We start from the raw sequence: 17,086 nt of genomic DNA, 5'->3' as shown, positions 1-17,086 counted from the left end.
TGTATTATGACCTTTTCAGGATATAAGGGGTGGGGGGGACAAAAATGAACTGCTGTAAATATACAAACATCAAAAATGACAATACAGAATGTAAGGATTAAATAAATCTTTTGATCTTGAAAAGGAGCAGGCGGAAGAAAATGTATTGATTCCTGTCATTTTTATTTTTTACATATCGTAGGTCTATCCCTTGTATTACAGAATAATGTACATTTATTTACACATTAGTAATATTTTAAGTATCTATACTTAAAATTCGTAGTTGGCTTTAAATAACTTTGGCTAAACCCAACGGGAAAGGTCCAAAAAGCCACCTGTGCAGGTTGTAGATCCCAGGTTTAGAACAATGGTGTCCAAACTTTGGCCATGAGTCCAAAATGAAACACGGGGAGGAGGGTCTAGGGTTTTGTTTTGTTTTTTTAATAAAAATTAAAAAAGATTATTTCTGCTCTATTTCATCTGCTCACTAACAAACTTAAAAGTTTTAATTGAAATTGGCAAAAATTATTGTGTTTCTAGATAGGTGATCTACAAATCATTGAAGATCCAAAACATAGCATATGTTTAATCATGTTCAGCTGTGTTGTTATAAGACCATTTTCTATGCGGAGTTGATTTTTTTCTGTTTTGGGTTAGAAGAAATGGGTCCCTCTTGCTGTATTTATTAATATGGGAGGGGTAAAGGTTTCCAGATATTTTTTGATTATATCTGCTACAAAATTATATTTACCACAAAATTAAGATGAATACAGAAAACTTGTTAATAAGAGAAAATGTATTCTTCCTAACATCTTTTTTATTTTAAAAAGATACAATTGTTCCCCTGGACCACACTTTGCACGCCCCTGGTTTAAAAAAACTAAATAAATAAAATTAAAAAGGAAATGCATCTAGGTTATTAAATCCATGCGTACATAGAAATTATTTGTATTTCTTCAGTGAAGGAAACCACAGATGTATATTTGCTTCTTTTATTTAAATATTTTTTTTGTCCTGTCTGGCAGTGTTGTATTAAGAATTGCTGTCTTACTGCCAAAGAGCGCCCAACAGATTTTATTTTCACAAGTGGAGCATTACTACTTTCGCCACAGTACTCCTATTGATTTATATATGCAAAAAGCTTTATTAGGTTTATTCTGGAACTATTTCACGTTCAATGGACACAAAAACGGGAAGCTAGAAGAGAAAAAGATTAAACAAAATACTAAAAGGGAGAAAAGGTGATAAAAATAGAGGAGAGGAAAATGAGAGAACAAGATAACATCCCCCGAGTCTGCTTCTACACCTGCAAAGAGAGATATAAAAAGAACAGCAAAACAAACTTAAAGTATTACAGGTACAAACAACCAATGCTTTCATAACATCACTTAAAAGTACACAGTATACACTGCTACTTTATACGAGATGTATAAAGTGGCAGTTAAAGCTAATAATAGGGGTTTTCAAGAAGTAAATCTCTAAGCACCTGGATCCAAGCACCTGTAGGTGGTTGAGAGAGTGCAGTTGTATATATAAGGTTTATCAATAAGAAAAATGCTCAATAGTGGTTGTGAAGAGCCAAAGGCCACAGTGCCGAAGTCTCCAGAAGCTGCAGCGATGAGCCTGCAGACTCTGCCAGCAGCCAGCTGCACCAGAGCAGATCCAGCCATGGGCCCAGAGAGCCAAGGCCCAAGGGCACCCCACCCCACGGCGGTGCCCAGACAGAGCCATAGGGCCGAGGCCCTGCAAAGCAGCCACCAGGAGTGATTCACCCGAGTACCCAGCCCCGGACACCGAAGACCACCAACGCACCAGGGGGTCAAGGTGCCAGCCAACGGAGGGGAGCAGGATGGAAGGGAAGGGCTCCCCACCTAGTGGGGACCAGAGATTATCCCAGGATTCACACGTTCCCACCCTAGTGCCCCCACATGCATACACTCTTACCCAAAACAAAAGGAATGCTGTAAACACACTGTCACCTCACACATCCTATACTGCTAGGACCAGGTACCGGCACCCCAGAGGAGTATCCAGACCTGGGAAGTGAACCCCATCTTTAGGATGGAGGGCCACCATCAAACCCAACAGTCCCCACATCCCGACCTACCTGGTCCATACTCCGGCCCCAACCCCCCACTCAGATGACCCCAGCCAGATGACCCATGAGCTGTTTTACCCAGAGATGAGACCAACAAGAACTGAACGGGCCAGCCAACCAGAGACCACCCCACAAACCCGGAGGGACAGCCTCCCCCACTCCCTGCCCTCCATACCTAAGCCCCACCTCCATATTTTGGGGAAGAGTCCGAAGTGCCAGCGCCAGCCAAGGACGTGACAAGACAGCAGGCCTGTCCTACTTGTGTGGTAGCGGGATGGAACAGGCAGACGGAGGCATCCAGGGATGGGGAGGGAGCAACATGCCCACCCAGGAAGCCAGCTCCCCCGCTGGCTCCAATAGGCTCCCCCTTTCTCCGAAAACCTAGAGAGGCAGGCACCACTAGCCGCGGCACCCAAAATCTGCAAGGCAAGAGACAAGCAGCGAGGCCTGAGAGCTAACCGAAACCCACACACCAGCCTCGCCAGGACACCTGCCCAAAAGTGGTCCACCCCAGGAACAGCGAGCCCCAGACCCACCCAGGAGCAGCACAGCTATCAGTTAACAGTAACCCACGTTCGCCGACACAGACCCCCCCTAAGAGTATCGTAAGTAGCCACCAGAAGTCACCCCGTGGGCCACACAGGCCCACCACAGGCCCCGGCACCAGACCCACCAGACATCCCACTCCAGGCACCCACCAGACCCCCAAGATCCAGGCACCCCCCAAATCAGCCACTACGCCCCACAGGACACATACAACAAGGCAAGGCAAGGCAAATTTATTTATATAGCACATTTCAGTACAAAGACAATGCAAAGTGCTTTACATGATTAAATATAGGGAAATAAAACAGAATAAAAGCAAGTTGGAATAAAATGTAGAAACAAAATAAAACATGGGAGAATAGAAACTAAAAGCAAATATAAAAAAAAAAAGAAATTGGACTACAAAGTTGAACTAATTATGTTTAAAACAGCTTAACTAGAACAGTCGAAGGCAATCCTAAGAAAATGTGTTTTTAATCTCAATTTAAATGAACTCAGGCTTTCAGCACTTTTACAGTTTTCTGGAAGTTTGTTCCAGATAAGTGGAGCATAGGAACTAAATGCTGCTTCTCCATGTTTAGTTCTGGTTCTAGGTATGCAGAGTAGGCTGGAGCCAGAAGACCTGAGTGGTCTGGAGGGTTGATACACTGATAACAAGTCTGTGATGTATTTAGGTACTAAGCCATTCAGTGATTTATAGACTAACAGAAGTATTTTAAAGTCTATTCTCTACAGGGAGCCAGTGTAAGGACTTTAAACCTGGGGTTATGTGCTCTACTTTCTTAGTCTTAGTGAGGACGCGGGCAGCAGCGTTCTGGATCAGCTGCAGCTGTCTGATCCACTTTTTAGGCAGACCTGTGAAAACACCGTTGCACCGCAATCAGCATCGAAATCAATTGTACTAAAAATAAATGCATGGATTCGTTTTTTTAGATCCTGCTGAGACATCAGTTCCTTAATCCTGGAAATGTTCTTCAGGTGATAGAAGAACAACAGACCTTGTAAGCAACCACATGAAAAAAGCACATATAAAAAAATTATATAAAAAAAAAAAAAAACAAAGGCTGCCATGTGTTGATCAATTAAACTGATTAAAAAAATGAATCATGAAATGAAATAAACATTATTTACCGTGCCTGGCAAAATGATTTACAAGCTGTATCTTTTTACCCATTTTGTTACACTCTAATCTGTTTTTAGAATATTTTTAAATCTTGTTTTATGTGACGAATCTGCTCAAAATTGTCTGAGATGAAGTGAAATGAGAAAAATGTCTAAAAATAAATTAAAAAGGGAAAATTAACATGCGCCTATATATACGGTATATTTGTGGCCCCTGGACTTATTTTGTACGGGCCCCAACTGCGGTTCAGGAAAGTCATTAGGAGGGTGCTATTCATTTATGTGACACAATAGGCATCAAACTTGGTGAGATATTTTGTGTAATTTTGTCTCCAGCTTTTTTCCGGGTCACATTTCAAAGGCAGAGCAATTGGTAACATTCATCCTTGCTGTAATCATATGTAGCATGGTTATTATTCATAAAAGTTATAGTGCATAAACAAATCAGTTACATAATCTTTCAAATATCAGTCTGAAGGATTTTTTTTCACCCTTCAAAAAATCTGTATTAGAAACATTTTTCAGGATTAAGATTTATTGAGGATGAATGATAAAAATAATTATTATCCACAAGAACAAACACCTGGAAATTGTAGTCAGTATAAACAACATCAACAACAACATTTATCGTTAATCACAAAAAAGAAACAAATCTAATACCTAAAAACAGAGATGGACAATGATAAATTTACTCTACAACTGCTACTAAACAATTATTTAACTAATTTAAGATCTGACGAGTTTAATGGACAAGTACTGAGTTCTACAACCTATGTCAATTCTGCGTTTCAGAACCAGCCTTTAACTTACGACACCAGTCTCCTCTTACTCTGGTGTCAAATTCATGGAGCTGCTGTACCAATTTGACATCAGGTGGTGTCAGTATTACTTCATCCATCCATCCATCCATTATTTTTCTAACACGTCTATTCCTTGTGGGGTCGCGAGGAGTGCTGGTGCCCATCTCCAGCTGTCAATGGGCGAGAGGCGCGGTACACCCTGGACAGGTCTCCAGTCTATTGCAGGGACAAACAGGACCCGGGATCATTCTCACACACACTCACACCTGTGTGTGAGGAGAATTTAGAGAAGAATTTAGAGAAGCCAATTCTGAGGAGAATTTAGAGAAGCCAATTAACCTAACAGTCATATTTTTTGGACTGTGGTAGGAAGCCGGAGTACCCGGAGAGGACCCGCTCATGCACAGGGAGAACATGCAAACGCCATGCAGATAGACCCAGGGTAAGGGTAGGACTCGAACCCAGGACCTTCTTGCTACATGGCACATATCTTCTACTCTTGTTGTTTTTCTAGAACTAACTTTAGATTAGACTAGTTTGCTCTTATTTGTTCTTCTCTTTTTTTCCTCATTGCTAATAATTGTGTGTAACTGTCCGTGCCACTGTCACCCGAATTTGCCCATAGGGGGACAATAAAGGAATTATAAGATAAGATAAGATAAGATAAGATAAGATAGGCTTTATTGATCTCACATTGGAGAAATTCACTTGCCACATCGGCTCATTAGCCAATAATCAGAAGAAGGTGCAAAAGTAGGAAAGGTGCATCAGTTATATACAGTGTATCTTCATATATACAGTGGATCAAAGAAAAAGAGAAAAATAAGAATAAAAAAAACTAATTTTTAAACAAATACATTTAATAAATATAAATTAGTTTGTCTTCTTAGTTTTTAGTGTATTGGTTTATTTCCGTTGTATTTATTTATTTAATCATTGCCCGTTTCGGTCCTCCAAAAACAACAGCCAACTGACAATTCCTTGACGGCAGGGGGCAGAGCTGAGCAGTAAAGCGGGCAGATTGACATCGAGGCGATAAATAGAAGAAGCGTTCATTCAGCCATTACATTCACTCGCAGGCAGATCGGAGCCGCTCGGTGGAGGACAGGTCATTAGCAACCCGACAAAATGTTATCCGTGAGAGTTGCAGCAGCTTTGGTCAGGAGCCTGCCCAAGAGAGCTGGATTTGTAAGTATTTCACCAAACAATATGCTGCTGCCGTGGTGGCAGCACCCAGCGTTTACGGTGTTATTTTTGTGCGCTTTCTGAAAGTGAAGGGTACAGGCCGCTAGCTTACACATAACCCGTAAAAGCGGCTTCAAACTCAAGAAATCGTATGTTAGTGATAATTTAGCCTTGTGTTGTTGATATTGATGAGCTAAACCCGTTTCTTCGCGTTGCCCTTGCAAAGACCCGGTCTTCGTCCTGCGCTGGCTGCAGTTAGCATCCAGGCTAACGCCGAGCTAGCTGCTCATTCAGCCACGCTTGAAGGTCAGGAAGCCTGACAGCGCATGCCCTCTCCGCGGGGCTGCCTTCAACCTGCGCAGCTCTTGTGCTTTTTATTTATCGTCACCAACATTTGCCAGAATAATGTGAGGTTTGTTTCGGACGAGTGAGTTAACCCGTCTGTCCTTGACTTCAGGTGTCCAAGACGCTCCCGGCCGCCTGCGTTGGGGTCAAGCACATCCACACACAGGGACCATGGCTGCAGAAGACAGGTGAGACGGACCAACATGTTTGTCCGCTACTGACGAACGACACTCGTGTTTACATGCAGGAACTCTTAATTCAGGTTTTTGTCTTAAAGATCCTGTGTACAAACAGTCAATGTGCACTACTGTTTGATATTAAAAATAAATAAATCCAATAAAGCAATCCTTTATTGGGTGTTTGCTGCAGGGAAGTGACATTTGGCTCTAATATTTTTTAACCAAAACACTTTTTTATTTTATTTTATTGGGACGGTCACCAGACCTGTTGCTTCTGTTAAAAAAAGAACCCAGTATATGGAGACATTGAAGACAGCCAGTTTTCTCTTGATTGGTCTGGTCAGCAATCCACTAAAAATGGCAGCGTTTATTTTTATGCTGCCTGAGGTGTAATGATCAGATAAAGTGTATGTAAATGTGCTTTAATGTGCAAATAGTAGGGCTATTTATGCCTCAAATAATAAGGAAAATCATGCATCAAAAGAAAGTGCTGCATGTTATTCAAGAGGTAGTGGTATTGTATCCAAAATGTTCAGACTAAAATTGAAATTACCAAATGAATCTTGAAGAGCTTTAAAGGAGCGGTCTGATACTAAGGTCATACATGTACTTCTAAAATGAAGTCGTCATTGTTTCAGACGCTATAATTCAGTGGAAAACCTTTGATTTTGGAGACCCTCGTTCATATATATATAAACTATTTATATTAAAGTTTTTTATTAAGATCATTTGACAAACCATCTTCTTTGAGTCAGAATAAGTGGCATTTATTTGGTAATCTCTTATTTTGCCAAAAAGAAAATGCTATTGCTTTAAAAAATAGTTAAACAATATTCTGGATATGTTTTGTTTATATTTCTGGAAGGTTTAAAAACTTCAAGCTGCAAATGAATATAATCATTTTAAAAACTGTTTCTGAAGGGGCAGTGCAGCCTGTAGCATAATCACCAAATCAAGGACTGGCAGCAAGTTGGAGACTAATTGATGATACATGGTGGGCTTAACATTTCCTGTAGAATTGTCAGTATTAAATGCTAATACACAAACATTTTCTGGATTTGGAAAAGGTTGTGATGTAGAGATGCACCAATCTATTCGACCAGCAGTCTAAACTCTTAACTTTTCCTCTAGCTAGCTCCAATAAGTGATCGTATGTCGACGTTATCCGATAACGGTTGGTTACAGTTGCTTTGGTGCATCAATTCTTGACATTTACATTTTTGAAGAAAACTATCTCTGGGAACTTGCAGCATTTTTTTCCTTATGCAATTATAGTTGTTGGCAAAAATAATCAAAATCAACAAGTTTGCCCTCAGAAGAAAACCACAAGTCACTTCGTTTCTGGGGAAGGACTAATCGGTAGGGCAAGGCGATTATGGACCACAATTAATATCTATTTTTAGGCTGAATGCCGATATATGGAAAAAAAAAATGTCATAAAGTAACTTATATAAAGCATCTGAGTCAAAAGCTTTATATCAAATGTCTTACAAGAACATTTATTAAACAAATAACAAGTGTGGATAAATATGAGAAATGGCTTTAAAATGACTGGAATACATAACAGTATAATTCTAATGCAACATGGATGTAAACTTGATATAAACGATATAGTCTTTATCTTATATCTCTTTCAAAAAGTCATTTTTATTGGGCAATATATACCCAGATTATTTTAATTTTTGGGTATATATTGCCCAGCCCTATTAATTGGTGCTTCCACACAGTGTAGTAGTTGACTCAATCAGGATAGACTTCTGACTAAATTATTCAATAACAGGCACAGCTGAGGTCTCCTCGATCCTGGAGGAGAAGATCCTGGGTGCCGACACCTCTGCGGACCTGGAGGAGACCGGCCGTGTGCTGTCCATTGGTGACGGTATCGCCAGAGTGTACGGGCTGAGGAATGTCCAGGCTGAAGAGATGGTGGAGTTCTCCTCTGGCCTCAAAGTATGTTTATGAATAAATTTAGCATTTAACAAGTCCGATATATTTTAAAGATGGTTTCTGGAACTGGTCGGGTGTCGCCTTGATTCAGTAGAAGCTGAAACCATAAAGCTAATTATTTTGAAATGGGAAGGCATTAAAATATCTGCCTTTTTTTTTCCTTCTAGGGCATGTCTCTGAACTTGGAGCCTGACAACGTTGGTGTTGTGGTGTTCGGTAACGACAAGCTGATCAAGGAGGGGGACATTGTTAAGAGGACAGGAGCCATTGTGGATGTTCCTGTGGGTGAGGAGCTGCTCGGCCGCGTGGTGGATGCTCTGGGAAATGCCATCGATGGAAAGGTTAGCTGGGGGTTTGGGCGGACAAATTGTTGAGCAATTAAAAGCAAAATAAGGACGTTTTCTACAACAGTTTGGATGGATGGATGTTTCCAGTCTCTTAGTAGATTATAACATATGCATCAAAAGTTCCCACATTTTGTTTAAAGGGGTGAAAAAGTCTCTTCTTTCCAGTCATTGATGTTTCAGTCAATGGGAAAATTTGCTGGTTCCAGTCTGAGGCCCATTGACTGGTGCATCTCTTAAATTTATGCCAGAAACATTAATAAATGTGGATGTTTCTCTTTTCAGGGTCCTCTGGGCTCAAAGATCCGCAGGCGTGTGGGTCTGAAGGCCCCGGGTATCATCCCTCGTATTTCTGTGAGGGAGCCCATGCAGACCGGGATCAAGGCTGTGGACAGCCTGGTGCCCATTGGTCGAGGCCAGCGTGAGCTGATCATTGGCGACAGGCAGACTGGGTAATTTCATGCACAGATCTGGGTTGTTGGCATTGAGGAAAGGCAGTTTTCCTTTGATAACCCCGTTTAATTTCACATCAGCAAAACCGCCATCGCCATCGACACCATCATCAACCAGAAGCGCTTCAACGATGGAACCGACGAGAAGAAGAAGCTGTATTGTATCTACGTTGCTATCGGCCAGAAGAGGTCCACCGTGGCCCAGCTGGTGAAGAGGTTGACCGACGCTGACGCCATGAAGTACACCATCGTGGTGTCTGCCACCGCCTCGGACGCGGCTCCTCTGCAGTACCTGGCCCCGTACTCGGGCTGCTCCATGGGAGAGTATTTCAGAGACAACGGCAAACACGCCCTGATCATCTACGACGATCTGTCCAAGCAGGTCAGTTCAGATTTCCTCATTCTTAATTCTAAGATAAGATAAGCTTTATTGATCTCACAGTGGAGAAATTCACTTGTCCCATCGGCTCAAAAGTCAGAAGAAGGTGTCAAAGTAGGTAAGTAGAATCAGTTAGATACAGTTATACAGCTATATACAATTCTGTACACTCCTATGTATAAATATGTTATTGCACATATGTTATTATACAGTTTATACAGGACTATTGCACAGGCTTAATGCACGGATTATAGCACCTTGTTTAAATAGCTTATTGCACATAAGTTATTACTGACATGTTTTGGCCACATGAAACGTTGCATCAGGACTAATGTTTCTATCAAACTCCCCCGTTAGGCTGTCGCCTACCGTCAGATGTCTCTGCTGCTGCGTCGTCCTCCTGGACGTGAGGCTTACCCCGGCGACGTCTTCTACCTGCACTCTCGTCTGCTGGAGAGGGCGGCCAAGATGAACGACAACTTCGGAGGCGGCTCCCTCACCGCCCTGCCCGTCATCGAGACACAGGCCGGAGACGTGTCCGCCTACATCCCCACAAACGTGATCTCCATCACAGACGGGCAGGTCCGTGCCGTGGTTCCGTTACAGCGGTTATTCATTCCTTTGGTGCGTTGTTTCATTTCGTCTCATCCTCCTTAATGCAGATCTTCTTGGAGACCGAGCTGTTCTACAAGGGTATCCGCCCCGCTATCAATGTGGGTCTCTCTGTGTCCAGAGTAGGCTCAGCTGCCCAAACCAGAGCCATGAAGCAGGTAAGTCCAGGGATTAGACATCGTCTGTGTTTTTAAAGCAGAATCCTCTAAACAACACGTGACTCCTTTTGTAGGTGGCTGGTACGATGAAGCTGGAGTTGGCTCAGTACCGTGAGGTGGCCGCCTTCGCCCAGTTCGGCTCCGACCTGGACGCTGCCACCCAGCAGCTTCTCAACAGGGGCGTCAGGCTCACCGAGCTGCTGAAGCAGGGACAGTACTGTGAGTGTTAATACTTGTACAGCTTGTATCTCCTGCAGGGATGGTTGAAAAGATGCTGAACTGTTAATATCTTACCAGGACTAGATGTCGCTATTGGTGTCTTCATCTAGTATAAACCTGGAGTTAAATGGTAAATGGTAAATGGACTGAACTTATATAGCGCTTTTCCAGTCATGTTGACCACCCAAAGCGCTGTACACTATAGCCACATTCACCCAGTCGCTCTCACTAACGCACACACATTTATACACCGAGACGCAGCTCGGTAGGCAACTTGGGGTTAAGTGCCTTGCCCAGGGGCACATCGACATGTGGCAGGGGGAAGCTGGAATCGAACCCACAACCCTCAGATTGCCAGACGACTACTCAACCCACCAAGCCACAGTCGCCCCGAGTTGGACCAAGGCTGCAGCTACTGGGTAGTCGGAGAGAAGTTCAGACCAAAGTCGACCGTCCTAAAATCCCTCGAGTCTCCAAACTGTGACTTGGGCTTATGTGAACACTAAACACAGACTACTTACACATAAACTGATAATATAATTATTAATCTCTCTGAGATTTAGTTTCCCATAAAAGGCAAACTGAGTTTATACTATTTTATTGCTTCTTAAAACACTTTACTTTAACGGCAGACAGTTGCGCTGATGGGTAACACTTTAAGTCCTTAAGGCTCCCACATATATGCTCGGACTTGAGTCTGCAGACATTTAGGCACGTGTAAAGTTATGTTTTTATGAATACACACGCGGTGTCACAATATAAACGGTTCTAGGCGCTCACCTAGTTCAGCAAACTTGTTCCCCACTTTGTCCCACAGGCAGAAAGTATGGGAAATATAGGAATTTGTCACAAGAAAGGCCGAATTCTCTGTGGACGGCTCACAGTATACCAGAGTATGTGGGGCTCGTTAGTAGGAGGATCGTTGATGGAGGACTGCCCATTTTTATGTATTTTCTTACATTATGGAATATATAGACATTTATTGTGGCAGCACAAACCAATCTAGATAAACCAGACACCCCAAACATCCCACTTTTGCTTTTTTTGATTTTAAAATAGTGCTGACATGACTTTAAGTTGTTAAAGTTAAAAATTTAAACGATGAAGCTGATTTAAAATATTTTAAGCTTTTAAAAGCTCTAAAAAATTCCTGTAGGAACCCATTAAGGTACATGTGGGAGAGGATCTATTTATATTTTGTTCTTTAGGGACCCCTAAAGAGTTAAGATTAAAGTCTTCTTGGTCTAGCTGTTAAATTCAGCTGCAGGGTCTAACTAATCTGGATTTATACTAAATGAGGACGGTTATCTACTGCTGGTAAGATCAACCCTGACCCATCCCTTAAAGTAGAGGCTCTGCACTGATTTCTGTACTGAGGTGTGTCGGGCTCTGTCCTGCAGCTCCCATGGCCATCGAGGAGCAGGTAGCGGTCATCTACGCTGGCGTCAGGGGACACCTGGACAAGATGGAGCCAAGCAAGATCACAAAGTTTGAGAAGGCTTTCCTGCAGCACATCCTCAGCCAGCAACAGGACCTGCTCGCCGCAATTAGGTAACGCGACACTTCTGTTTTCAAGTCGGCACTTTTTTTTTTTTTTTTTTTTTTTTTAATGGTTTGACTTACCTGACCTTGTTCTGTTCTTCCAGGGCTGATGGCAAGATCTCCGAGGCATCAGATGCTAAACTGAAGCAGATTGTACTGAACTTCCTGTCCAGTTTTGAGTAACTGATTGCACTTCTCCTGATCCTCAGTGAGCTTCTTGTCTGTGTCCTCATAAAGCTTATACATGTGAACATACTGAAGGCCAAAACCTCCATGTACAGATTTCTCCAAATAAAACTTTACAACCCCTCCCGCCCTGCTGTGCTGTACAACTCTTCTGGTTTTGTGCGCTTGACTGCAGCAGATTTTAATTCGGGCAGGACGACAGACGACTCAAAACGTGGTTCCGACGTTTCTGTTTCTGGTTTTCCACATTCATAAAACGTGTTTGAGTGTAATAAGTTAGAACTATATTCAAACAGACCAGAGGAGAGGGTTTAAATTAATTCCTGTTTCTTCACTGGATTTACTAGAAGGGTTGAGTTGTAAACCCCAGTTGGTCTGTGGATGGAAAAAAAGTTTGATACAGTAGTAATAAATGTTGTGACTCTGTCACAAAATAATCATTGTCCTGTCTTTTCTTTACAGGCTACATTCAAATATCCTGGCTTTTTAGTTAAATGTGGGTCTTTTTGTCCCACAATTCAATTAACACAGATTTAGGTATCTAGAGTCAGTGAGGACAGTTTACAGCAAGAAGATCCTGGGTTTCAATCCCACTTTAGGGATCCTTACTCTATTTTTGTCTCTCTAAATTGCCCTTTGGGAGGTGTGTGTGTGGCTGACAAGCGTGTATAGACTGGTTGACTTGATCAAACCGACCATCCGAATAAGAGGGAGCGTATTATAATTAATTCTCTGTAAACAATTTCTTGGGTTTATAAAGATTGGGGTGAAAAATGTATGATAAAGTATGTTGTGCGTTAAAATGCTTTATCGCTGAATAGACGGGTGACTTTTTTTAATTTTATTAAAGGCAATAGCTCAATCACTTGTTACAGCCAAAGCATACTGAGATCCAGCTGCATGCACTACATGTTGAATCATGAAGCAGATGGGCAACGGATGAACACAAGATTCAGCAAAATCCAACAACGATAAGCAATCATCCCCTACTCTGAAGAGTCTTGGTCTGGCTGTCAATTTCAGATAGCTGGGATAGAATTTATGACAAAACATCCATCTTGCCTTATTTCAGTAGTTCAGGGTGGTGGTGTAGTGATGATGGGAAAATATCATGGCACACTTTGTGTCCCTTAATACCAACTGGCCATTGCTGCTTTCCTTACCTTTTATAAGACCAAAGTGAACCCATCTTCTGATGGCTACTTCCAGCAGAATAATGTCACAACGATTAAATTGAGTGTCCAAAGTGCGGCCCAGGGGACATTTGTAGCCCCTGGACTAATTTTTTGTGGCCCTAGACTGCAATTAAAGAAAGATACATGTTTGGCTCCTCATTACAAGTGGTTGATACAGAGAGAGACACATTTGTCTTTTACAATCACCCTTTTTGCATTCTCCTTAATTTCATAGTAAATGGGTTCACATCTGTCCAGTGACTAACTCATAAGCAGACTTTGGTGCATCCAAATCTGTGTAATTTGTTAAATACAAGGCAAGGCAAGGCAAATTTATTTATATAGCACAATTCAGTACAAGACAATACAAAGTGCTTTACATGATTAAGATATACCAAAATAATAAAATGTAGATAGAAAATTGAGTAAAAGCAAGTAGGGATAGAATATAGTAACAAAAAAGAACATTAAAAACAGTAAAACTGTTTAACTAGAACAGTCAAAGGCAATTTTAAACAGATGTTTTTAATCTTGATTTAAAAGAACTCAGGCTTTCCGCACTTTTACAGTTTTCTGGAAGTTTGTTCCAGATAAGCGGAGCATAGGAACTAAATGCTGCTTCTCCTTGTTTAGTTCTGGTTCTAGGTATGCAGAACAGGCTGGAGCCAGAAGACCTGAGTGGTCTGGAGGGTTGATACACTGATAACAAGTCTGTGATGTATTTAGGTGCTAAGCCATTTAGAGATTTATAGACTAACAGAAGTATTTCAAAGTCTATTCTCTGAGATACAGGGAGCCAGTGTAAGGACTTTAGAACTGGGGTTATGTGCTCTACTTTCTTAGTCTTGGTGAGGACGCGGGCAGCAGCGTTCTGGATCAGCTGCAGCTGTCTGATCCACTTTTTAGGCAGACCTGTGAAAACACCGTTGCAGTAATCAATTCGACTAAAAATAAACGCATGGATTAGTTTTTCCAGATCCTGCTGAGACATCAGTCCTTTAATCCTAGAAATGTTCTTCAGGTGATAGAAAGCTGACCTTGTAATTGTCTTTAGATGCTTTTGAAGGTTCAGGTCTGAGTCCATCCCTACTCCCAGATTTCGGGCCTGATTGGTGGTTTTTAGCTGAAGCGACTGAAGCTGTGTACTAACTTTTGATCTTTCCTCTATTGGTCCAAATATTATTACTTCAGTTTTGTTTTTATTCAATTGGAGAAAATTTTGGCACATCCATGCATTGATTTCTTCTAGGCATTTACTCAGTGCCTGAATTGGTTCATAGTCACCTGGTGACATGGTGATGTAGAGCTGTGTGTCGTCTGCATAGTTATGATAGCTGATGTTGTTGTTTTTTATTATCTGGGCTAGAGGGAGCATGTAGATATTGAATAGGAGGGGACCCAGGATGGACCCTTGGGGAACCCCACATGTGATTTTTGTCATCTCTGATGTAAAGTTACCTACTGATACAAAAAAGTCCCTGTCCTTTAAGTAGGATTTAAACCAGTGGAGAGCTGTACCAGAGAGACCGACCCAGTTTTCCAGGCATTCTAACAGGATGGAGTGATCGACAGTATCAAATGCTGCACTGAGGTCCAATAGAACCAGCATGGTGGTTCTTCCACAGTCTGTATTTATATGGATGTCATTAAACACCTTGATAAGGGCGGTCTCTGTACTGTGGTGAGCGCGGAAGCCAGACTGGAAAACATCAAAGCAGCTGGTCGTTGTTAAGAAGGAGTTTAATTGTTGAAATACAACTTTTTCAATGATCTTACTGATAAAAGGGAGGTTTGAGATGGGCCTGTAGTTCTGGAGTAGAAGTTTGTCTAAATTGTTCTTTTTCAGCAGTGGTTTGATAATTGCTGTTTTTAGGGACTGGGGAAAAACTCCTGACAGAAGGGACGCGTTTATTATCTGAGTCAAATCAGACGCTATGACAGGTAAAACTTTTTTAAAGAAAGCTGCGGGGAGAACATCAAGGCAGCAGGAGGAGGAACTTAGCTGCTGAATTATCTGCTCTAAGCTTTTGGAGTTTATTTGGCTGAATTGGGACATTTGGTCAAAATCAATTCTGGTAGGAGACAACGTTGGTACTGAACTTAGTATGGATGTACAAACAGATCCTCTAATCTTTTGGATTTTTTCAGTAAAGAAGTTTGCAAATTCATTGCAGGCCCTGGTGGAGTGGAGTTCTGAAGCCACGGACACAGGAGGATTTGTTAACCTGCAAGTGCTTTGAAAGGAAGTGACCTAAAACCTGTTCATATTGCTGAGAACAGACTGAATTTTCTCCCCCCCAAAAAAAATGCATTTCTTTTAACAAGGCAAAACATGTTCAACCCTTTTTAAGTCTACAGTGATTTACACAGATATTAACAAAAGGTTAAAAAAAATGTTAATTAAAATATTGCATGCTCAACATGTTTTAAGCTGGTGAAAAATGCAAATTCTTATTTGACCCTGAAAGTACTTTTTTTTTTTGACAGTTTTTGCCCACATAACAAAGACGTTACAGTTTAAATAATCTCAAACATGGCTTTAGGGCCTCCACAGTAACTAGATCTCCAACAAAGCCCCTTTGGGGTGTGGTGGAACAGGAAATTTAGATCAGGGATCTACAGCCAACAAATCAGCAGCAGCTGTGGGATGTGTTACACTATTGTTTCTATGCATTTATGGTAGTACAAAAAGTTAGGTTGAAAAAAGAAAAACAAAATAATTTATTTTTCCCCTGAACATTTATTTAACATTTTTTATTTATTTTCAGTGAAATTGTTTTTTTTCCCCCACCCCTCTCGTCATTTAGCCTTGACCTTTAAAAAACACAAGCGCCCGTGCGGTCTCACTCATATCCAGTAGGTGGCCTTAGATCTCTGTAGATAGACCTCCTGCTATAGTCCCCCCTCCAGTACAGTTTCTGACCAAATCAATTGAAAATATTTAAACATAAAATGCAAAAGAAAGACAGATAATGCCTACTTTTTTAAATCAAGTTTCAGAACAAAATCTTTTAAATCTTTATGATCTAAATGGTTGCCCTTTGTTGAGAAATTTTAGTTTTGCAGAAGCACAGTGTTCATTCGTAAAATAGCAGTAAAATGGAAGTGTGTTAAGGAACGTTGTTACTACAGAGACATTCTGCTTTAATGAAGGTTGAGATAGTTACAGCTGTAAAGACGGAAAGAAGCAGACAAAGACCAGATGAGGGGAAGGCTTCAGTGCTGCATCCATCCCACTTTCAGGGCTTAAATAAATGCTATATTGTGTGAGAGATAAGTCAGAATATTATTTTGCTTGAGGCCCCTGCTGCTGGTGGAAGCAAGGATAATCCATTTATCATTACGTGTTTCGTAACATTCAACTCTTTTAAATACATTTTGATTAACTTTAAATTCTGGCTCTGATTTATTAATGTCAATATGTGTCCTTAATTTCCAGAATAAACCAACAGTTCGGTTTGAAATATTTCCCTAACACCTCTTTGCTTTTGTGAAAATGATAAATGGAACCATTTCAATCATTTAATCAGAGTGTGGTGAGGTGTGCCACAAACCTTTGTTTCTTGGACAAACCGAGACAAAACAAAACGGATTTATGTTTAACAGTGATCTGTAAATTAAAAACACTTTAACACATTAGAGTCTTTCACAGTTGTGTCATAAGTCAGACAAACATGAAGTTTCCATTTTTGGGTGGAAAGAATGTTTTAGATAGTGTTAGCTCAGCTCCAACAATTGGTCTTGGGTTGACCTCGCTGTATTAATCAGTGGCAGAGAAGGTGGGAGCACCCCAGTCTGCTTTTGAGTAACAGTTGCCA

The 17,086-nt window shown here is 41.3% G+C and overlaps 1 protein-coding gene across 1 annotated transcript; it reads left to right on the top strand.

Moving 5' to 3' along the window:
• Window positions 1-5,593: 5,593 nt before the first annotated feature.
• LOC105931389 (ATP synthase subunit alpha, mitochondrial) lies at window positions 5,594-12,221 on the top strand. The gene is made up of 11 exons (XM_012870046.3): window positions 5,594-5,733; window positions 6,188-6,263; window positions 8,035-8,204; window positions 8,369-8,542; window positions 8,831-8,997; window positions 9,079-9,379; window positions 9,734-9,958; window positions 10,039-10,146; window positions 10,221-10,365; window positions 11,766-11,916; window positions 12,012-12,221. Exons 1-11 carry the CDS (start codon window positions 5,674-5,676, stop codon window positions 12,088-12,090), a joined length of 1,656 nt encoding a protein of 551 aa, XP_012725500.2. The 5' UTR covers window positions 5,594-5,673; the 3' UTR covers window positions 12,091-12,221.
• The last annotated feature ends 4,865 nt before the right edge of the window (window positions 12,222-17,086 follow it).

This window comes from Fundulus heteroclitus, chromosome 12 (assembly GCF_011125445.2).
Source record: "Fundulus heteroclitus isolate FHET01 chromosome 12, MU-UCD_Fhet_4.1, whole genome shotgun sequence".
Taxonomy (NCBI): Eukaryota; Metazoa; Chordata; class Actinopteri; order Cyprinodontiformes; family Fundulidae; genus Fundulus; species Fundulus heteroclitus.
The sequence above is the reverse complement of the archived record's forward strand: the minus strand, read 5'-3'. Positions and strand labels throughout refer to the sequence as shown.